Source organism: Pleurodeles waltl, chromosome 11, assembly GCF_031143425.1.
Source record: "Pleurodeles waltl isolate 20211129_DDA chromosome 11, aPleWal1.hap1.20221129, whole genome shotgun sequence".
NCBI classification, from domain to species: Eukaryota; Metazoa; Chordata; class Amphibia; order Caudata; family Salamandridae; genus Pleurodeles; species Pleurodeles waltl.
In genome coordinates, this window is record NC_090450.1 from 712,916,593 (window position 1) to 712,940,531 (window position 23,939).

General features: G+C 43.9%; 1 protein-coding gene and 1 long non-coding RNA gene across 4 annotated transcripts in view; one reads left to right on the plus strand and one right to left on the minus strand.

The window, feature by feature from the left end:
* The window catches only part of VAMP8 (vesicle associated membrane protein 8), a 102,725-nt gene extending 89,214 nt beyond the window's left edge, over window positions 1–13,511 (minus strand). Inside the window, exon 1 of the mRNA XM_069214368.1 lies at window positions 12,933–13,511. Coding sequence (XP_069070469.1) covers window positions 12,933–12,947 — 15 coding nt within the window. The 5' untranslated portion in view covers window positions 12,948–13,511. The remainder of the gene's footprint in view (window positions 1–12,932) is intronic.
* The window catches only part of LOC138266043 (uncharacterized), a 93,738-nt gene continuing 83,110 nt past the window's right edge, over window positions 13,312–23,939 (plus strand). For 2 of the 3 annotated variants that reach the window (XR_011199451.1, XR_011199453.1), the window contains exons 1-2: window positions 13,312–13,449; window positions 20,503–20,811. This is a non-coding gene — a long non-coding RNA (uncharacterized lncRNA). Of the gene's footprint in view, window positions 13,534–20,502; window positions 20,812–23,939 lie in introns of all 3 variants that reach the window. The other variant, XR_011199452.1, reaches the window with a different exon arrangement.

Genomic DNA, 23,939 nt, shown 5'->3' on the forward strand with positions numbered 1-23,939 from the left:
AGCCAAATAGCCAGTCCTATCCAATGAAGCAGTGATTGTGAGCTTATGCCCTTCTTCAGAACATGCCTGGTTTATTCTCCTGTTTGTAAACTATGTTTCAGGAAGGGGGCTAAGGTTGACATACAAAACGATATAATGTAGCAAGTTTGCCATGATGAGCCTCATCACTGTATGTTCACTTTCTATGGCTCCAAACTAGACCTTTCAGTGGGTGATTAGGTGGTTGATTTACGGAGTTTACAGTAAAATGGTTAAAAAAAAAAAAAAAGTATCCAAAAAGTCGCCAGCCAGACTACAGGCATCCCACCCTAAACGTAAATGGCATACTTTTGGGAGCCGAGTGTTTCAGTGTCAAGTACCAGGAGGCCATCAAGTATTCAGTACCCTGCTTCAAGTCAGACTAGACAACAGTTTCACCAAAACTAGTTAAGGAACCAACCAATATCACAGTTGTTTGGCCTAGATGGAATTTGTGCAGGGATATGATGGTAAGCTTTCCCCACACCAGAGGGTATGGGTAAAAGGGATGGTACCTGTAAACCAGAGTCTCTGCCATCACCAGTCACCCTAGAGCAAGAATCACCCTCACTGGGACTCGGCTGAGGGTACAATTTCAACAGATCTGATTTAAAGTTGGAGCATCTCCAATGGCCTCGCAGGCTGTCAAACATGCCAGAAGAAAACTGTCAGCCTGGATAGCACAGTGTTTCAAAGCCATGCAGAGGGACTGTCTCAAAATTGCAACCCCTGCATAGCACAAGCAAACTGTAGAAGTTGCCCTCTGGCACCAACGCCACATCCGGTGACACTTCCTGTGTTGGGTGAAGGGTGATAACATCACTAACGGCTTCCTCATGACACAATATTTTTCTCAGTAATGGCCAGAGTAAAAGGGCGCAAAAAGGCCTTCTTAGCAACCTAAACCACAGGGCTGACGTGGAAAAAGCAAGGGGGTTGTATAATTTACAGTGGGTGTTTCGGTGCACAAAGGCGGCACAGGAGTGCAGCTGGGATCAGAGACAGGAGGAGACAAGAGAAAAAAAGAGGATTAGAGCAAAGAGGGAAGACCGGTGCAAAGGGGTGGCACTGGAAGTGAGGCTCAGACAGAGGGGAAACAATGACGGAACAAAAAGTCAGAACAGAGTGGAGACTGGAACAGAGGGAATGAGACAAGCAAATTGACCAGCCCCACTTTAAAAGTGACACTGACACGTTTAAGCAACTCAGATTTTGATGAGGCTCTTGCATCAGTGCAATGAATGTATTTTCTATTACAAAAGGCCATGGGAGTGTCGTGGGTGGGGAGTGGGGCGGGAGGTCAATGAGAGGAGCCTAGAGAAGAGCAGGAAGGACAAGGACCTATCAATAATGAAAGAAGAGGAGCAGTCAGAAGGAAAGGTGCACTGGTAAGCAAGAAGGAGCAAAAGGGGGAGGAAGAAGAACGGAGGAGAGCACATGGCACCTGTTCAAGAGTCTATAGCACAAAACCAGGCGTTCCTACATTTGAGTCTTTGGGAGTGCATGTGTGAGATAAAGAAGAGTTCCCTACCTGGGATCACACTGAGGTGTGGCCGGTGAAGGACGAATGTCCAACCAGCAGGAAGATATTTGGATACATTAGCCAGTTTCACAAGGCATGTTTGTTCCACTAGAAGGCTGTAATCAGCTGAGGCTTTCAAGGACTATCCATATTCTGGCATGGGGTATGGCGATATCACCACCACTGCATGAAATTATAAATAGAGATCAAATTCTACAGGCACATTTTCTTGACTCTTTTCACAAAAGGATATTTTTCCTGGGATTTGCATTCCACGACAATCTTCTGGACTGTTTTGGACTAGCAGCCCAAATTGTGCACCCTTGCAGTGACAGAAGAGCACTCATTGGACATCTGCTGGGCAACTACTGGGAAAAGGCTTTGGATTTCAGTGTCTATAAATTTAGCCATCTGGGTTTCAGGCCTGAGAAGATCTTAACTTCACCCCAAAATGCCCACTTGAGGTACTGAAGTGACCTGCGTTCTCCCATGCACTGGACTGGTGTGCCAGTGCATGCAGTGCTATCTATGTGGGGAATATTCTCTTTCCCATGTTCTACTGGTGTCTGTAGGAAGGGGCTAGAAAAGACATCGAGGCTGAGCTACAAACATTAATAACTCCCGGTGGGGTTAAGTGTTACCACTATACATGAACCTAAAATATAACCTACGCCTTTGAATAAATCTATTTTGTGTTGTATCTGAACTCGTGGAGAATAGAAGTGTCAAAGATCTCGTTTTCTCCTTGGGAATAAACAATGAAGATCATATAATGTAAAATTCACATGCAGATATACTATATCTGCATCTTACACGTCAGGTGTAAAGGAAACGCCCCACCATGAGCCATGATGTTCCCTGCCACTCAGCCCATGGAGAGATGGCCAGCCCTGAAAAGAAACCTAAAACTCAATGACATCACTATTCAACAGAGACACTTTGGACCTAGAGGCAGCACTATACAAATAGATAATACAAAACACACATCCCTTCTTTTAGGGAAATTTGAAAACAAAAGGGTGCAATAAGGCACCAGAGACAGCAACTCAAAAACGTGGTCACAGAAAGCACAGATAGCAACTAAACGCAACCTCTGATACAGTCACTGCTGTACACAAATATACAGTGACCACAACCTAGGCTAAAGACATCAACACAGCATTCCAACTCCAAAACCCCTTCCCAATCGAAAAAACACTGCGCCATATATGAAACATCTCCAGAACAGTCAAAGACAATAGACCCATGTGTACTCAGGGGTGGTGGCATGAGCTATACAGATTTGTAAACGTACGGTATCTTGCATACAATATCTAAATGAACAAGACACAACCTTCAAATCAAATTTGCAACAATCATAGCACTCCGCTCCCGGAAGATGAGAGGTTAACTCCCAGTAACCAAGACGCACTAATTCTCCATTTTCTTCTGAGCTTTTTCTTTTAACGTAACTGGATATTGATTGGAAGAAAATGGAGAATTAGTCCGTCTTGGTGACGGACGGTTAACCTCTCTCTTCCGGGAGCGGAGAGCTGAACTTTTTCTTTGAACGTAACTGGATATGGATTGGAAGGAATTTTTTCGACTACCCCAATTCCTCTGTTGCTGAACTTACATTTTATAATGTATACCTCCGCCTATAGATATTTGGAGAACACCGAACATCGCTGGTAAGCATTTTGGGATGAATCACGCGCAACCAAAGTTCCACACCGCAAGGTCTGTGCGATAGTGTTTCTCTTTCCAGCAGAGACCTTCTTTCATTAGCCCTCTCACTGTTCTCTTTAGTACTGCTTATGTATGGCTCAGCTAAAAGGAAAAAAAAAAACTTTCTAAATATAATAATATCCCTTCTTAAAGAAATGAAAATAGTCAAACAGTGATTGAAATAAACGGGGTGCATGCAGTTTCTGCAGCTGCTGTGAAGTAATTTAGCATCACAGACAGATGGTGATAGGTCTGTAGCTGGTGCTGAAGTCACGGATATTTTGGCGCGCCAAATGTCCACTGCTAATCTGCTACTATCACTTGACACAGTTAACGTTTCTACTTCTCAGTCTCATGGGGACCTGAAACTGGGCCATGATGCTGAGTCGGGAGCCAGGGATCCTGTGGAGATTTGGCTGGCAACTCTCGCTTACTCCTCTGAATCAACCCCATCCCACCACCCTTTAAGTCATGGCTGCAAACATGTCTTGTGGGGAAGCCATCCTATGACCTTTCCACTTCGAGTTTTTGGCTAACAGCACATTCTTGCTGACAAGAACACTTTCTCTGCTGGCAGCTAGCATTATGCCTTTGCTGTCCATCTGAGTGGAAGGACGATGCTCAAACTGCTGGGACCTCTTTTTTTCTGAGTTCTTTTATCATTTTTCTCCTCTGTGGTCTCTCTACACCCTGGGTCTCTTTAAGTGATTGTGCCAGTGATGCATAAATGTTAATAAAGACAGATTTGTTTTCCCCTATAGTTAAAGCGGTCAGCGTACAGACTGCCTGCGAGTTTGATGTGTTCCTGAACCAGAATATAGTCCATTCACTGTCAACAGCCAATCACAATTTTTATAAACGCATTGTAGATTGATGTGTCAATTTTATATCCACAGGCATCACCAAGACATTAGCTCATTGTCCACCTTCAAATTATATAGTATCCTGTGAATGGACAATATTTTCTGCACTATCAGGATCACTGCTTCAGCTGATGTGGACTATACTAACAACTTACTTGTTCCTCTTCATGTCACTTTATGATCCCTCTTCCTTAAACATAAGTTCTCCATCCATCGCCAAGCAAGAATTCTACGTTCTCCCTATTTGACCATCCCTCCCCTCCATCTCTGTTCAGACAGAGAAGCTCTGAAATATGATTGCTGCATGAATAAGAACGGAAAGCCACCTAGAGTTGTGGAGTGCAATTACAAATCTGACTCTCCTCTTTCACACAACTGAAAGATCCAGAAGACACAAAAAATGGATAGGTAAACACAACTCCATCTTGTGTTATATGCAAGAACCCATGGTTCTGTGCAGTGACATTCACCACACAACACCTAAAGCACATCTTAAACCCCAAAGCCCTCAAATACCTTCCATATTGGACAAACTACACCAAACAACCATCAACCTTGGACTCTGAAAGGGAACCAAGATCCCAATGTATAGCAAAGCACTTCGCATAATCATCAAACGTATGAAATTCTTCACAAACTCCCCATTACAGTATCAAGAAAGCACATCAACCAAAACCAGTTAATTAATAACTTTCTACCATGGTCTACGACTGACCTCTTATGAGAAAGTGGATGCTGGCTAGTTAATGTATCATACCTCTGACAGAGTAGACATCTCACTATTTTCTCTTCTGCTGCACTTCTACCAGCGAATCTAACACGGAGGGTGTCACCTTCTCAGAGCTTCTCTCCTTTCTGTAGTCAATCTATTGCTGAGCTGTACCCTCGATCAGTCTAGTCTCTGGGCATGAAAAGGTAGCCGTCTTTCAACAACAGTTTTTCTGACATGGACTACTTCCACTGTATGCTAACCCTCGCCTGTAGTACTTTCTTAGCCAACAGAGTACAATGTGCAATTGGTCTCTCTAGTGTCCTTCTACAGGCTTAACTCGTGACCACCAATTATCATCTTTTGGCACTCCTCTGAGGCAGCGGCTGGTCTGACCCGTTCCAGTTTAATGGCTCTAGAAAAGGTGTTTTCATAGGTTCATTGTGAATGCTCTTGCGTTTCTCAGCCCTCTCTGCCTTGGATACTAGCTGGCCATGGATCAATATATAGTCAGGTGGGTTGTCAGCCCACAAACAGTATTCAACCTTGACAGTTATGCAGCTGAATACTTCAACTTTGTTTTGTAGTGGAAAACTGCAAAACACTGGACTAGCTAACTGTAACTACTCAAAAAAGAGGACCACAGAAATCCAAGTGAAGTTTGAGAATTTCATTTCTTGGCATGCACAACCCTCCCTTAGCTGTTTAGGTTTTCATGATGTTGATTGTGGAGATACCAGAGGTCGGACCCTTGGGTATGGACCATTATCAGTTGATATGGAAGCACAACAGGTTGCAGGGTGCCACATGTGGGAAGCTGAACTTGTCACTCATACATCTCTGCTGATAAACAGTAACAGGTACGCATCTAGGATGTCCTCCAATTCTCAGTTCTGCACACTTAATTAGTATGGATGCACTTTACTACCTCAGCTACTTCGTAATGTACTTGCATCTATAGTGCTGGGTCCACGCTGTGTATTGGCTACAAAGTGCCAAAGTGGCACGAGTTCTGCACCACTATATGCATGCATTTTTTGAAGGTCTGGCTGAGCAGGGCCTACTGAACTGCTCAGTTACCATTGTGATAAATGACAATTCACTATCTACATGAACAGAGATGTGCAGTCTTGGGGGTATTTATTGTATGTTTCAAATGTAATTCAACTTTCCCGATTTCATTTTGCTTCTGAGATATGCATCACCGTCACCAATTTCCTAGTAAGCAACATATTATACATTTAGTCAAGCCCCAACCTCCTCCTAAAAGAAATACTTTGTTCCCCGGGAATGGATGCATAGTGATGCAGCCATGTATGCCCTACCTCCTACCCTCTTCCTTGTGATCAGTTAGTATGCATGTGCCAGAAAGTTACATTGGTCATGTGTGGTAACAGTACATTGACTACCGTTGCATCCGTTAGGCATGCACGACAAACGTTTAGATGGGGACATCGGTAAGGAATGAGAATAAGTTATTGCTGACCCAACAGTCATCAACCCTGGTACTTGGTGGAGTCAATCATTTGTGGACATCCTCATCTGTGAACTGTAGGTGAGTGACTCCTTCCTAGCCGTATCATCTTCCTTGATCCACAAAATATTTTAACAGAGCACAGGTAGCCAAGGGAAACTGTTACGTGTCATAGCAAAGGTAGTCACACCCATTTCGTTCCTGACATAGCTCTGCACATGGGTCACTCGCAGGCCCCGATCTTTACTGTTACATGAAGAGGCAAACATAGATTGGAGTTGCTGCTCACAGTTTTTGGGCATGAGCAGGGAGGAAAGAGTGTGTATATGCATGACCCATCTTTAACAGGCAACACGTTTGTCATGACGCACTGCTAGGCAAGGAATACAGACATGCTGCCTATGGGGCGTATACTCCAAAGGCCTCGATCACTGAGCCCATCCCACCTTCCCCAAAAAACTCTAGCCTTTTCATCTGTCGCCTGTGCCGTTTCAGCAGGCACTGATCTTAAAGTGACTGCTATGCAATGAGGTCCACTTGTGGCCGTAGCTCCAGTATGGACTATTGATGAGCATCACTGTACAAATACTAATATGTTGTTTCGTTTTCCTTCGCTCTTGCTCACCCTCTCTCATAGTCAGCCTACAGTGACCAAACTCACTTCTAGGGTGTTGTAGCTCTAACATGTCTCTACAACACATTCCTCACGTCTGTCCCCATTATCAATAGACTCTAGTACTTTGGTGAAAGGGGATCCTGATAGTTTAAATGTCAAGGTGGGCCAGTATAAGGGACAGGAGCGGCTCCTTCCACATCATAGTGACTGTCCCAAAATAACGCAATAGGTCTGAAAATCACTGCATAGGAGAGAAAGAAAACGAGCACTGTCAAAGCCAATAAGTCTTCCTTTTTGGCCATCGCATCTCTTTTGGCTTGGACAGCAGATGTTGCTGCTTCAGTTCAGCAAAAATAAAAAGAGAAACAAAATGTATACAACAGAAGATGACCAGCATCGGTAAAAGAAGTATGATGATGTAAAGACATCCATGCACTAGCATCAATGTGAAGAAACAAAATATATGTATATATTTTTTTAATTGACTGGGAGAGGCAAGACAGCAAGAAAGGAGTAGATGAAGAGGGCATAGGAGGGCTGCAGAGACAAAAAAAAAAAAAAAGACGGGAAGTGACTCCAAAACCAACAAAATAGAATAGCTGAGGCCACTGGGGACTGCGGGCAGGGGAGGGGGGAGTGAGGGGTGGAATTCGATTGAGGGGGGTATGTATCCGCATGGCCTATTAAAGGCATAAGGAACAAGCATTGGTAAAGCCAAATCGTCTGTCCTCAGCAAGCTAGTGCAATTTTCTTTTTTTTATTAATAAAAATGAAAAAGCATGCTGTCATTTACTTGTAGCTGCCATAACCTTGCAAAAAAAAAAAAAAAAAAACACTGATTTGGCCGTTTTAATGGTGATGGCCTTAAAACTAAAAGCCTTTAATTTGCACTATGCCAGTTTATATTAATTATATGATATGCATCTACAGTATTACGTCACTTGCACACTTTATAACAGCAGCTTTAAACAAGCATTTGGAATGCAATGGGTGTCGCGTTTGCTCGAGTTAGAGCTATTAGTGTTGTAAATTCCTAAATGGACTTTTCTTGCCAAATAAATTTAAAATGAAAAGTAAATCAGATGATATAAGCAAGCCGATTCAAAGCGCTACGGCCGCCATGAGTGCGAAGGAGACTCAAAAAAGAAAAAAGAGGTTTACTTGCAGTCAAACATATCGGCAAACGTGCAATTATACATGAAACCGGTTCGATGGCCAGGGCGGTACCAAAACCTCCCCAAAGAGGAATAAACGTGAAGCATTTTCCAATGATAAAGTATTTTTGAAAGGCAAGTGCATGAACGAGTGATAGTGATGGGCGTGCGGTAGGCATAGTTAAAAGCCCGCAGAGAGATTACAACAGGCCACAACGCTTGCACGCTTGACCTAAAAATGAGATGGAAAATAAATCACCATCTAACTGGGCACCAAAACCATGAAAAAAAATAAGTAGCAGTTATTTAAAGATAAACATTAAATACATGAGTACATTTTAACAACCTTAGACACCGAAGAAAAAGGAACTATTTTTAAACAGTATGCATATACTCTGTGCATTCACTCAAAGCATGTACTCTGTGCATTCAATCAAAGTGAGAGGAGCCAAAGCGTGAAGTTATCTACTGCCCCATGCTTTGTATTGTGGCGGGTGCAAGCAAAATGTGAATGACATTTTAAAGTACCAATTCATGAGAGCCGCTGACCAAATGCCGCACTATGTACACATATTGTGTATGATTCTTTTGGCCAACAGTCTGGCGTTTTTGGAAAAAATCCCCTGGGCAGACAGCAAAAGCTACGTCAAAGGGAAAACTTAAAACGCAGTTTTCTGAACACAAGCCGTGTAAAGATACAAGTCATCCAGTCAAAGGGATGGCAAAGACACTTTGCTCTAGTTGAGGGCCAAACACAAGAAAAGGAAAGACATTAAATAACAAGCAAGCAAATGAGACTGACCCAAAGCTCACTATATTTATATGCAGGGATTTATTGAAGACAGAAGGTCTTTGACAACAAAAGAACTAAAGCTGCCTGTAGGCGAGACCTTAAAAGGAATGTATGGGGTGGGAATGGGATCTCAGAGTGTGCAGCACTTATGCTCAGGAAAGAGTTCTACCAAAGACTGGGGTCTCATTCTTAAACAAATGAATACGTTTACATCCAGAAATGTATGACACCACATATCTGTACATTAAATTATTTTGAGAATTCTCAGTACTATTGCAAGTTACACCAGGAAACCCTCACAGCTGCAGATTTCAAGCCTTAATCCTCAAACACCTTTGTGATTTCCATATCCTCATGATGAAAATATAGATGTGCAAACGTTGTCTTTTTTTATTTCTTCAAGTGGAAAATCTTTTTCTACCTGGAGTGGAATAAGGGACCCAGTCCAACCAAACAAGTAGGCTTAAGATGATTCATTTCTTAGAAGTAGATCAGCTACATAATAAAGTAAAGATACAGCACCCCACCAGTTCTTGAGCCTATCTACTATTCACAGATGCTCCCAGCCTACTGGTAATATGGGTGACTCGTACTCCAAAGATATGACATACTGAAAAAGACCCTTACACCAAGACTGTATGACCTACTGGAAAAACACACTAGAGGAAAGAAATCACTTCCTCTACACCCCCTTCCATTTTTTAGGGGAGTATCTTTCGCACCCTTGCTGCAGAATTACTTGCATGTAACAATAATACATCTTTAAACATTTCTAAGGTTGGCATGGGTCGGAACATGCACTGTGAATATCAACACACGGTTAAGCATGTGACTATGCACCACCTTCGAGAGCATCCCTGCCTGGGAATTCCAACTCCCCAGGAACATCAAGTGAATAAGTGGAGATACCAGTGAGAAGTCAGGTTGTCTGAATTACAAAAGGTGGGTTTGTGCTTGCAAATCAGGCTGTCTGTGGGGGTAAGTGGCTTCGGTGTTTAAACAGTTTTAAGTATTAGGCCCTGTATGTCGGGCACTAACACTGCGAAAATGACACACTACCTTTACTGTTCGTGCAACACTGACCAACGTGGCAAGGTCTACGAATGAAGGGCAGATGCTGTATTTTTAGTTTCTCTTCCTCTTCTAAGCAGCAGAATATCTGAAAAACACCTGTCTATACATTCGTAACTTGAAAAGCCAAAGAGAAATGACGGCGACACACTCGCTTTCCTCCCCTACTGATTTTTTGTTGAGGTCTTGAGCATTCTCAGTTTCTAGCATGCCACCTGGCACTCAATAAGCAGATACCAAGGCGGACAGTGATAAAAATAACACCTGAGCAATGAGATCACCTTTGGAATGTTATAAATACCAGGGGGTGGGGCATGGACATAAACAGTGCACGCCACTTGCCACTTCCGCCAGAGTTTAGGAAATGGAAAAGCTTTAATGAAGCCGAAACCAAAAAGACAGAGACAGTTGTAGGTTTGCAACAATCACTTCTGCCACCCAGTACAAATTACCCACAGCTGTAAATAGCATAACAAAACAGGCTATTTTTCTCTTCCTCTACCCTAATACCTTGGCGAATATATCCCGGAAGGTGCGTTAAATATCCAGCATTACATTTGCTCGACTTCGCTACAGTACACGCGCTGTCAAAACGGATTTAGATTGCATTTACATGTTCTGAAGGTGTCAAAAGCACAACACAAATGATGTTATAAATAACCACACATTGAATGCTGCCAGGAGACAGTGTGAAATGCAGGCTTCAAAGCAGAATTACATCCGTTTAAACAATGAAAACGAGAACTTGCTTTTCAGTCCCTTTAAACTGTTTTCTTGAAACGAACCGTGATAGGCAGAAGGGAGCAGTTTATGGGAGCTTATTTATTGTTTGTAGCCCTTTAGTTCATTACACAATGGCAGAAATTGTTTGCACGTAACCTACACTGGGTGTGAGCTTGTACTCTATAAGAAATAGAGTTCTTTGTGAATAAAGTTCTTTGTACTCAGTTGTACCATAGAGGCATATTTCACTCACCTCGAAGTTCTATGTGCTTATAAAGTACCGTAACTTTCGGCATTGTTCCCCTATGAAGTCATTAAACTGCATGATGACTTGCAAAATACTTTTATAAAAAAAAAAAAAAAAAAAGGTACCACAAAGTGTACTTTAGCCCATTTATAATCGGCAATGGTATTTCTCGCTACTATGCGATTGTTTAAACTTAAGTGCAATATAAAAAACCTACTATGACATAAACCAAAAAATAATCAAGTAACATAACCTAATTGTGATATAAGTAACCAGCGGCGGATTGCTCTCGAGAGCGGGTATTGTCGCTGGGTGGAAACCAAGCAGTCTTCCAGGGCCTGAAGAAGCGTCTGGCCAGCCCGCTCCATCCAACCCAGGCGCTTCTCTCATGCTGCCTAACAGCATGAGAGCAGCATCTGGATGGGTTAGAGGAGCTCTTCCTCTATCAGACAGCAGAAGAACATCGAAGAGGACACGCAGCCTGTGGGTAAATGTTACTTTATTTTATTTCAAATGTGTAGTGCATGCAAGTGTGTGATGGATGTGTGTGTAGTGGTCGTTTTTATTCTGCAGTTAATGTTAGTGATGTTTGGGGGCTTTTGGAAGGAAAAGGATTTATTTTGGGATTTCTTTTTTTAGGAAAGAATGGTTTACTTCAGGGTCTTGGAGGGAGGAGGTGTTTTATATTTTTTTTGGGGGGGGGGGGGGGGGGGAAGGGGGAAGCAGTGGGGCACTTAACTAGCCCCACCACTTTCAAAGGGTACCAACCTCCCCTGTAAGAAACCCAAGTCCACCATTATATATCCACAAATCTAATAATCTACAGTATAACTGTGACAAACTGTAAGCCATGACATATAGATAACCTTTAATTTGTATAATTTAGCATGTTGCCCTAAGTGGGATGGGTATGTCCAGACGTGTGGCACACTGTCACTGGAACCAAGGTATACCCAGTAAGGAGCCCATAACATGGGCAAAACTGATCCTAGGTTGCTTGTGGAGGACATGGTTTGACAGTTCGGGTTGGACTGTCCCGAATGGAGCAGGGTCAAGACCGATTTGCATATAGCTGGGTGCAAACAGAGGTGGCAAGGTGCACAGAATAACAATAGGCTGGGATGCTGCCTGAATAATTACCAGTCGCTGAGATTAATTAAATTGTTGCATCCATCACTTTTTGTATACTATATACAGATAACCTATGGCACTATGAACTATTTATACATTTATTCACTCTTCAAACTTTGAAAAAATAAAAAGCACAAAAAATTCCCGATATGTTTTGCGACAAAGAAGAACGGAATGAGGTAAAATAATTTGCATGTCTGAATGACTCACTGAACATAATAAGTGCCTGTGGGATTAGCAGCCCTTTTTGGTATCTACTTAAGAGGGGCTGGAGACTACTAGCATAACCAAGGAAAAATACTTAATGTAACCGCTCCTACCATTATCTTAAAAGTAGACAGCCTATGTGCTACTGCGATGAAGTCTAACTCCAGACAATAAATTGAATAAATAAAAAAGGAGAAATACATAAATATTACAAATAAAAAGCTTTTTTTTAAAACAACAAATACATGGGGGCGGGGAAAGGGGGGTTAGCCCTAACTCGCCTCTTCAGTAGTAAAGTTCTAATGAAGAGAAAATGAGATTAGAACAAGGAGTCTCCACTATTATGAAAGCTCCTGCAGGCGGAGCGCTTACTTGGACCCCAAGTATCGTTATATAAATGGTTAAAACACAACTTAGAGACATAATAACTTGGCACAACCCTTGACCCCCGCCGAGAGATCGGCTAAACCGCAAACAGTATGGGGGGGGGGGGGGGCACAGAAGTGTTGCCTCTTGGTGGTAAAGTGAATCTGCTTGAACAATTAAAAGTCAGACAGCTCCAATCGGCTAGTTAAAAAAAAAAAAAAAAAAAAACACTAACAAAATGGAAAAGAAATGCGAGTTGGGCGGTATGGACTGGGCAGGTGGAAGGTAGGAGTAAAGGCGGGTGGATCGTAAAGGGGTCGGTGGTACTCACCATTCCTCTGTCCATAACTGACCCTCTTACTCGAAGTAAAGAGTCGTCAGTGTTTTGTTTCCTTACTCTCAATCAAAAGAGGGGGCAGGGAATCTTCGCCTCTGGCGTAGCAACAAGGGAGCGACCGTCAGAGTCTCCTGTGCCCGCTAAGGGGTCGCTCCTCCGATGAGGGGAGATCGGTGGGTGGAAGCCTTCGACGTCTCTGTGGAGTCAGTGGCCGCAGCTCTAAGCCTCTCTCTGCCGTCTCCAGGACGTTCCACTTCCTGCTCTAGTTTCAGAGCAAAGAGCTTCAACACTTCCTGGTTCTGGGCAGGAGGAGGGCAGAGAGAGTTCGCCTCCCGTTCCTGCTTCCTTTAGACGGGCAGCGGGAGAAGGCAGGCGCTTATCTCTGTTCGCCGCAGTTCACGCTACGTCTCCGTGGATTCAGCCTCAGAGTTGGTCTCAAAGAAATCTGGAAGTGTTGGTCACGTGACGCCAGCCGTACATCCCACCCGCTCCTGAGAGCTGCAGGTGTCAGGTGATTAATACTCCCAGCCCAAATAAGCTCGGGCCGCTCTGCGTCTACAGATCTCCGTGTTTCATCTGTTTGTGGTTTACCCACGTGAGTCCATTGGATGAATTATGTAATTTAGCCCCTTTCCCACGCCGTCTAACTGCTTTTGGTGTAAGTAAGGCTCCCGGTTTTCCTTTTCACTAATTTTCACAGATGCACTCAGATACTATGTCTCCTGTCTGTATTTATTTTTAAAAGTAGACAAATATAGAAAACGTTGTTTTTTTGTGAGCAACTTTCCATGCTGTTCTTCACGAATTCCAGACCAACAGATGTGCAGCCAGACAACAGCAACGGTTAAACAATAGAAATAAGATGGCATTTATTTTAATACAGGCATATGATCACCTACATTTTCAAATAATGATTATATCTACCTATAGATGGTGTGTTTTGTTATATGTGGGTGCTTAATTTGCTGAAACACAAAAGACATCAAAGTATGAGCATGTTTAGCAGTTAAATAAATGTGGAGCTAAACCATCTTATGACTCCATTTATCCTCAAAATAGAAAATAAATATGGATAAATACCAAAAAGATACTAAAAAAATATATGGATAAATACAGACACAAATGTTAAAAAATTAAATATCATATAAATGCAAGCCCTATGTATAAACCCTGTGGATTATTGTGACAAGACGAAAGAAAATTCTATCACAGGACCGGAGGCGAGGATTATGCAGATCTTTCTTCACTCTTTATTCAACAGCAAGTTCAAAGTTAAACAAAACATGAACAAAAAAACTACAAGTTCCATGAGCCCGCCGCCATGGTAACGAGTATCCAATGAGGTGCCCTCCTTCACGTCGGTATAAATAGCCCGAGACACGTCACACTTCCTCTTTCTTCACTGCTACGTGTCAGATAAGTGCCTTTTCTGCCTCCGGTTGGGAGTTTGTTTCTTGGCTTGGCGCGCTGCCGCTCAATTGTTTTGCGGGGCTTTCTGTTTGTGTAGCAACTTCATCGCTATGAGCGGTCCGGAACGGACGGGCCGCTCGAGCGTTTCATTTCCTTTCGGCCCTCGGCGTGTTTAATACACGTCGGGCCCACCAGAGGGAGCGCGCGCTGTGTTCTTCGTTATCGGAGAGCGTGCCTCTTTCAGTGCGCGGCTCGCGCTTCGCGTTTGCTTTTTTTCTAGGGAAGCCTGTTTTGGTCCAGTGGATAAGTTCCTGCCTTTCACCCAGACAAGCAGGGTTCAATTCCCAGGCCTGACAGATGACACTCAGTCTCTCAGCAAGCGTATCTGCATTAATCACTTTGCTTTTTTCTTTTTCTCCCCAGAATTGAGGGTTTCTCCTCTATTACATGCTTGGCACCCTGGTGCATATTTTCTCTTCCCTACCCTGACACCCGTTTGGGTAAGAATTACCCCATTAGGGAAGGCATTACTTCTTGACTTACTATCAGTGACAGAGAGGGTAGGGATTTTACCCTATATATATTGTATATTTTTTTGTTGGGTGTACACTCTGTCATAGTCCTCATTATGCATTCCTCCCAAGAGAATGAACCTTTTACCAACATGTCCCCAGGTGAGGGTCCCTCTCACCGTACCCTTCCCCCCGGAGTGGACACTTTGTTTTCCCAGGCTATTTCTCACGCTTTAGCCCCTCTTAGGGATACTGTAGCTAAGCTTACTGAACAGGTGTCCAGAGGTACGGGCATGTTTGGTGTGACGGGAGCGGAGGGTGATTCCTCTACCCTTTCGGCCCCCAGGAAAATGCGCAAGCGCGACGCGGGGCACCTGGGGGATGGTGTATTTTCACCCAATCCCAAGAGTGCGCGCGCGCATAAGCGCGTACCCTCCCGGGAGGACCGTTTGCCCGGAGTACTGGGTGACAAGCTTCACCACCTATGGAACCCTGATCTGGGATCCCCCAAAGGCTTCATGGGAGGTTCAGATGAGGACTCATCATCTTTAGATGACGACTCGGGTCGCCCTTGGCGTCCGGGTGCTACCCTACCAGATCCTTCGGATCACGCCGATTCTGACTCCGATATGTTTGAGCCGGAGGGTATCTACCATCCGCGTTCCTCGGAGTGGCGTCCAGACCACAAGGTGGCTGAATATGTCGCCAGTAAAATTAGGCAACCTCTGGACAAAGAGGTGCGCGCTCGTCTACGGGCGGAGTGCCCACGCCCGTCTTTATCAGATAAGGTCGCTTTCACGCCAGTTATTGACCCAAAAATGTGTACGTTTTTTTCCAAGTACACCAAGGATCCCAAAAAAGGGATTGATCGCTCCTGGAGGGCATGCCAGGATAAACTTCTTGATGTGTTAGGTCCCCTCACACAGATTATTCAATTGGCGGAGCGGGCCAAGCAAGCAAACACTCCCCTTCAGACGGACATCATTGCGGGATGGGCTCAGAGAGCTGTTTGTCTTCTGGGCAACGCGAACTGTGCCATCTCTGCAGAAAGACGCAGATCTTTATTGATCAAAATCGACCCCAAGTTAGGGGAACTGTCTAACTCGGAGGCAGGGGCTGTTGCCCAAGGCAATTTATTTGGCGATCCCTTTGTGAAAGAGTTGGGAAAATTTGTGGCTACGTTTTCAGCTTTGGATAAAGCGCAATCTTCGATTAAGAAGGTTTTCCCCAACAAGGTTTTTGGCGGGGCCGGGCGAGGCAGGGGTCGCTCTTCCGGCCGTCCTTTCCAGCAAGGCCCCAGCTCCTTCCGCAACAACGGTTGGAGGGACGGCAGACAAGGAACCTTCTTCCCCAACAGAGGCAGGGGAAGAAGCAGAGGGTCCAGAAATGCGCGAGGAGCATATAATGCCCCAGGAGGTCCCTCGGGTGAGGCTTATCCCTTTTTCCCCAACAAATTTTGGCGGGAGATTGAGGTTTTTCAGGGACAATTGGAGGCGCATTACCTCCGACGCATGGGTTCTACAAACTGTCTCAGGTTTTCAAATAGAATTCTGGGGTACCCCATTTCAGGAGAAACTGCCTCAGCCCATCGGGTTCTCGGCAGAAGACTCAGAACTCATAGATTTAGAGGTTCAGGCCCTTCTTCACAAAGGTGCCATTTCTTTTACTTCCCTTCACCCCACAGGCTTCGTAAGCAACATCTTCTTGGTGGAAAAGAAGGACAAAGGGTTTCGTCCCGTTATCAATCTTCGTGCTTTCAACGAATGGGTGGTTTACAGACATTTCAAAATGGAGGGTATTCACATGCTCCGCGACCTCCTCTTACAAGGGGACTGGATGGTTCGTCTAGATCTCAAGGACGCGTACCTCACGGTCCCTATTTTTCCACCCCATCGCAGATTCCTGCAGTTCTTATGGAACAACCAGGTGTTCGAATTCACCACACTCCCCTTCGGCCTGTCGTCGGCGCCGTGGTGCTTCACAAAACTTCTCAAACCAGTAGTGGAAACTCTGAGGTTACAAGGCATTCGCCTCATAATTTATCTGGACGACATCCTTTTGATGGATCAGTCCAGGTCTCAGTTGATGTACAATCTGAACACAACTATTGCGCTTTTCCAGGACCTTGGTTTTGTGATCAACCAACAGAAGTCGCAACTTACTCCGACTCAATCGTTAGTCTTCCTAGGGTTTCTAGTGGATTCCCGATCAGCATCTCTCAGTCTCCCGGCGATCATGGATCATTGGGGTCCCTGTTCAGTGGATCTCTTTGCGTCTCGTTGGAATGCCCAGCTTCCCCTATACTTCAGCTGGCGTCCGGATCCGGGAGCGATGGCAGTAGATGCGTTTCTCCAACATTGGGGCACTCTTCAGGGTTATGCTTTTCCCCCGTTTCTTCTTATCCCGCGGGTTGCTGCTCAAGTTCGCCGCCAAGAGGCGACGGTGATTCTAATAACCCCCTGGTGGAGATCACAGGCATGGTTCCCGACTCTGCTGGAACTCTCGTGCGAGTGTCCTCTTCGCCTCCCGGATTTTCCCTCGATACTCCTGGATCCGTCGGGGTTCTGCCACCCTCTAATCCTTCAAGGTCATCTTCCCCTCATAGCTTGGAAGATTTCCGGCATCGTTGGCAAAACAACCGGCTTTCGCAGGAAGCTAATAACTTCATCGCACAGGCCTGGGCCTCTGGTACATGCAAACGATATAAATCAGCATGGAATAGGTGGTCTAGTTGGTGTGTGGGCAAACACTGCGATCCCATGGGGGCCAGTATTGCCGACATCATCAATTTCCTGGCGGAATTAGCTGCATCCGGCTTAGCGTATCGCACCATCAATTCTTTTCGCTCGGCCATCTCTGCGGGCCATCCTCCCCTGAATAATCTCCCGATTGGGGGGCATCCCTGGGTTTGTAAACTCCTTAAGGGTATTAGACTCTCCAGACCTCCACAACCTAGATATTCGGAGCTCTGGGATGTGAACTTGGTTCTTAATCTCTTATCCTCTTGGCGGGACAACCAATATTTGTCGATGAAGGAATTGTCGGCAAAATTAGCCATGCTTCTCTGCCTCATTTCCTGTAAGCGTGTGTCAGATATCAGAGCACTGGATGTTTCCGCTCGAGTCTTTACTCCAGAAGGAGTCACGTTTACTATTGCAAGGAGAACAAAGAATAATACCAGGTCGGTGTCCTATCCCGTTTTTCCTGATTCCCCGAGGCTATGTGTGGTTAGATGTCTCAAAGTCTATGAGGAAGTGACCAGTTCTTGTAGACCTCCAGGTGAGACTCAATTGTTGATTTCTATTAAGAAGCCGTTTAGGGCGGTTTCTTCTCCCTCCATTGCCAGATGGATTCGGTGGATTCTCTCTGAGGCAGGCATAGATATTCGAGTTTTTGGGGCTCATTCTACTCGGGGAGCTATGGCTTCCAAAGCCATACAAGTGGGGGGCAGATTGGAGGACATCATGCATGCTGCTGATTGGTCTTCAGAGTCTACTTTTAAGAAGTTTTACTTTAAACCAATTCACGACGCAGCCGCACTGGTGGTAAGTAAGCTTTGAACTTGCATAATCCTCGCCTCCGGTCCTGTGATAGAATACGAAATTTCCTAGCTATCGTGAAGGAAAGTTTCAATTCTATTAAGGACACGGAGGCGAGGATTATCCCACCCACATACATTTCGCGGATATGTTCCCTCCCAATTACATCTATCTGCGTAGCAAGGTAGTATACTTGCGTTTATGCCTTTGTTTATTGGTTATTCTGCTCATATTTTAATTTTCAGGTAAACACTTGATTCAGATGTATTTTCATTTATATGTGTTTTAGAGTTCATAACTTTGTTGCCTTTGGTAGGTTTCCTGTGTTCTATCGGATTTGCATCTAATTATACCTATTTTTTAGGTTCCGAAACTACGACCAATTGACTCTACCAGGATTCCTTCCGCAGTGAAGTCGAGGAAGTGTGACGTGTCTCGGGCTATTTATACCGACGTGAAGGAGGGCACCTCATTGGATACTCGTTACCATGGCGGCGGGCTCATGGAACTTGTAGTTTTTTTGTTCATGTTTTGTTTAACTTTGAACTTGCTGTTGAATAAAGAGTGAAGAAAGATCTGCATAATCCTCGCCTCCGTGTCCTTAATAGAATTGAAACTTTCCTTCACGATAGCTAGGAAATTTCGTATTCTTTAACAATATTGTTAGTATTTCAATTTAGTACAAATAATATATTACTGCTTTGTGTGACTTGTATTAAAAGTAAAAGTTTCCAACCACCAACTTATAAACATTCAAGAAACTTCACCAATTATATCTCTATTAAAACATTTATCAGTGAGTTCTTTGTACATTCACAGGCGAGCCACTGAAAGCTTGAGTCAGATGCCTGGCTCACCTTGATAATCTCTTGACCTCTCAAGCCCAAATACTAGCCGAGTTTTAATGTGGATGCTGCTTGCCACTAATGCAGTTGCCTTGTGTGCCAAAAATTAAAGACAAAGGCTTTCACGACAAAGCTCTGATATAAAATAGGCAAGAGAGAAACAAATACCCATCTAGTGGCCAAATTGCACAGTAAAAAACATAAATCCTGGCTTCCCCGCTTGATGAAATTGTGTGTTCCTAGGAAAATATTTTATTTTACCGATACTTCTTTTTCATTATCACATATAAAGGACCATTCAACTAGTGAGTTCAGGATGTGCCCCATAAAACAGCTCGTTTTTTGTTTAATAGACTATAATGTTGCTCCGTCTACAGTAAGAAACTACACCACACATATAGGGTATGCATGACAGCTGACTTGCCTTTCAGTTTACCAATGACTTTGTCAGGAGGTTAGTAGAGGGCAAGAATGTTTTTAACTAAATTTTTATAAACCTACACTTTTAATAAATATATCTCATTGCAATGATATACTCTGCAGTATTAACATATATTTGCATGTTAAAGAAAACACTTCCTTACATTTTTAAGCAACTTCGTATTTTAACATAATTTTTGTTGCATGACCTACATATCAAATGTTTTCATGGCTTGGCTGGTATACAGGCCCTTAAAGCCAAGCCAGTTGCTCAGCTCTTTCGGTTAACTTGTTGGCCTCCCCACCTCTGTTTTTACTGCTGCACACATCTTGAGTTGAATTACTTTTAATACACACTGACCAAGTGACTTGGATTTGCAAGAAAAGTTCATTTTTTCACCAAATGTCCCAGATGATTTTGACAAACATACATCATGTCTGTCCCCATTTTCAGAAAGGACTGAAAACAGAGGGAGGCACATGTTTATGTGTTCCAAGGCACGACTATAAAAAGCAATTTGATTAAGAAATGTGGTACTGGGCTTAAAAATTGCATTTAATTTCTTTAATGCCACATTGTCTGTGTTTCTGTGTTGATGAGCACAGTCATTCCGTGCCTCTCCGTTGATGTAAGATTGTAGTCCTTCTATTTTTATGACATTTCCAATTTTTAGGTTTTTAAAGTCTGGTCATCCTACTTCAAAGTGCTCTCAAATTTAATGCACTGACAAAGCCTATAGATCCTCCATGAGTGAGGCCTATTGACTTTGCCAGTGCTTGATTTCTTGAGTGGTATAAGCGAATCCTACAGACTTTGTCATTTTTTTTTTTTTTTTAGCAATGTCTTATAGCAGTGTGGCTGCTGTGCAGTATGGCTAAAGTAAAAATCAAAATGCTGTGATGCATACAATGGAAGGGGCAAACAACACCGGTGACAGAGGGAGGAGGACAGGAGGAACAAGCAACACAAAGGACAGCTGAAGCAAACACATGCACTCTTATGGAGTGCTTCCTCAAGAAGAAAAAAAGTAGCCTGAAAGCATGAGCAGTGGAAGGATACTGGGCAAGAAAGAAGCACTTGGGCCTTGCTCCAAGAGAGGGAAAACGCAAGAAGAGAACGCCAAGGTGGCATACTCTGACCAAAGAGGTAGGAGCGGCTCGCGGCAAGTAGAAGGGACGGGGCGGCGCTCGGGGGCAGGGAGCGGAGGGGGAATAAAAAATATATATAATTTACCTTAACGCCGCGCGCCATTCCACTCCTGCTTCTTCTCATTACAGGCACAAGCTGCCAGCCTGCCCTGTGGCTAATCCTGACGCTGCTTAAAGCAGCGTCAGGAATGGCTACGAGCGAGCGGCCAGCCAGGGTGCTCCCAGGCAGACTGTGAGCCTATGCAGGCTCTCTCACTGGGCTGGAGAGAGCCTACAGCACATGTGTGTTTGGCCAGACCGAGACGGCCGGCCAAACACACATGCGCTCTGAGGGGGAGTGCTGTGCACTGCCCCTCACTGCTTGTAACCCCGTGGCCCACCCTTTTACCAAACAACGATAATAAACATAGTTTATCATCATTGTTTGGTAAAAGTTTTGCCGCTGTTGCTGCTGGTGGGGGGGAGGGGTGACACTCCTCCGCCCTCATGGAGGAGCCGCCCCTGCAAAGTGGAGCAACCAAATGAAAGTAACCATGAAACCAACCAATGGTAAGCAATGGGATGGGCTCTAAGCCCCCTGTAAGTAAACAAAATATCTTGCAAACAACAGCTCATGCCCGGTTTACCGGGCCTTAAGCCTAATTGTCCTCATCACAGTCATTACTGTTGAGGAAAACTCCAGGGGAGAAAAACTGGAAGTGGAGGGGTAGCCCCACCTACCCTCGGGTTGTATATATATACACACTCTTACCCACATCACTTCCTTTGAATTCCAAGCCTCAGTGAGGTAATCTTTCAGGGTGGGCTGTAATTACTGTGACAAGGACATTCGGGCAAAGTTAATGAGGTTTACCTGTGAGTAACCGGGCATTATACCTATATCCTTGCCCGAGTCCATTCTTTTGAGGATTACCGAAGCAAGAGCTGACCTTCACAACCAGCCCCAAAATAATGTAATACTGAAACCAAAGTACGCCAATCCTGCTTAATAATATTTAATCAGTGCACAAACAAAAGATTCAAATTATGAGGAAAAAACTGCATTCAACACATCTTCCCCAAAGGTTTCACCATCCATAACACTTTTAATATGCTAGTGTTTAACAAATGTTAGAGCAGAAGCGCACGTGGCCATTCTAGAAATCTCTGACAGGGGACTCCCTGAACCTCAGCCCAAGAGGCTGCTACCCCTCTAGTTGATCATCCCTCTATTCCTTCATGCAAAGAAACATTAGACAATGAATTAGCTGAAACAACAGTAGATCTAATCCAATTACCTAAAGTGCCAATTAGACATCTTGTGATCCAGATTGCAACCACAAAAGTCACAAAGAAATGTTCAGATTTTCAATACTCCTCAGACATCAAGAGGTAAATTTCAACCACCCTCTTCACGTCCACTAAATTAAAGAGTTCCTCCTCTCTGGAAGTTGGAGTCGGAATAATACCCATGTAACACTTCTTGCTCACTATGTAACTTGGACGCTACCTTGGGAGGGACAGCTTAGTTGTGTTTAAACAAAACTCCTTCCCCTAGACTTCTCAAGAACGGAGATCTGCATAACAGTGCATTGACTAATAGCTACTAGGAATGTCATCTTAAACAATTATTTAACACATAGGAAATCAGAGGCACAAAAGGCACCCACTGAAAAGCTTTTAGTGCAAGAGGCAAAACTCACAGAGGAACAGAGGGTCTAGACAAAGGTCTGGAGATAGAAAAACTCTTTAAGAGCCTAATTGCCAAGTCGAAATCCCTACTGGAATCAGACCAAGCCTTTATGAAGGCCTTAAATGCCTCCCACTGAACCCTTAGCATTGTTATTGCCAACGTCTTCTGAAATCCATGCAACAAAAGCTGTGGATTCACTCACTATCACCCTCTAACAGTACCTCTCATCTCTCAGTAGCCCCTCTCTCACATGTATTTCATTTGTTTTATAGCATTTCTCTTACAAATGTAGGATGTTGGAGCACTATACATCGCACACATACAGAGGCAATGAATCATACATGTGTAAATTAGTTTATTTAAAATGTTGTATAAGAGAAAGGGGACTACAAGGTGTAGGATACGCATGTCATCTTTACTGGCAGGCATTTTTAAGAGTGCTTAATCTGGGGAAGCATAAACTCAGGATTCAAAGTGTATCCCACTGGTTAAGGTTGACTTTACTATACCCAAACAAATCCTTTTTAGGAAAATTAGGATCATCGAAGACTGGAAAAAACCCATAACTTTGTAGCCTGTATCATGCAGTTTGCACGCAGCCCTTTGTTGACAGTTCATAGCTCACAGTGCGAGAATATTATTCTAATTTATGAACTGCACAGTAACAAAAGGATCCCTATGACAAAAGCAGTATCCCACTGAGCTATGCTCTTAAAATACTGTTCTATAATCTGCAAACTATAAATTTTGCAGTAGGCATATCAACCTTCTGCGTTACCTTAGATGAGTCAAAACTGTCACTAGACAAAACTCTGACCTCTCTCAATAAGGTACATTAACCACCAGAGTTATCTTGGCATGTTTATTGTTGCCTGACAACTGTTGGATATAGAAGGGACTCTGCAGTGCTTTTAAAACTGCTGCACTGCTATAAAACCAGCACCCCAGTTACAACCCCCCCAACCATTCCAGCACTCCATGGAAATGCCCATGCCCGGTATGGGCAGTCTGGCCTTGATCTTTGTAAACACCTTCGGGCAGACTTTATGCCAAAGTCCAACACATGGTACACATAGTGCTTTCATAAGGCACAAGCATGGAACTCCTAGTGCTCTTCTAAGCCACAGAATCTGAGGTATTTTTGAGGCACCCCAGCTATGGGAATATGAAAATCAGGCATCGGCTAGGTCCACGGTTATTATAAAGGCTCTGTCCGGTACTGAAGGAATGATCCTTTAAACCATCTCCATCTTCAAAGGAATCCTCTTTATCCGTCAGTTACCCTTCTTAGATATATGATCAGTCTGAAGTCGCCCAAGGATTTGGGAAGTAAAATTATTCACAAGTACACTCCCTTGCCCTCTATACTTTCCAAACTTGAATCATGGCTTTCGTTCCCACCGGGCTGAGAATTCAAATGCAAATCCTCTTACTGTATCCTGGGGTTCTGGCAT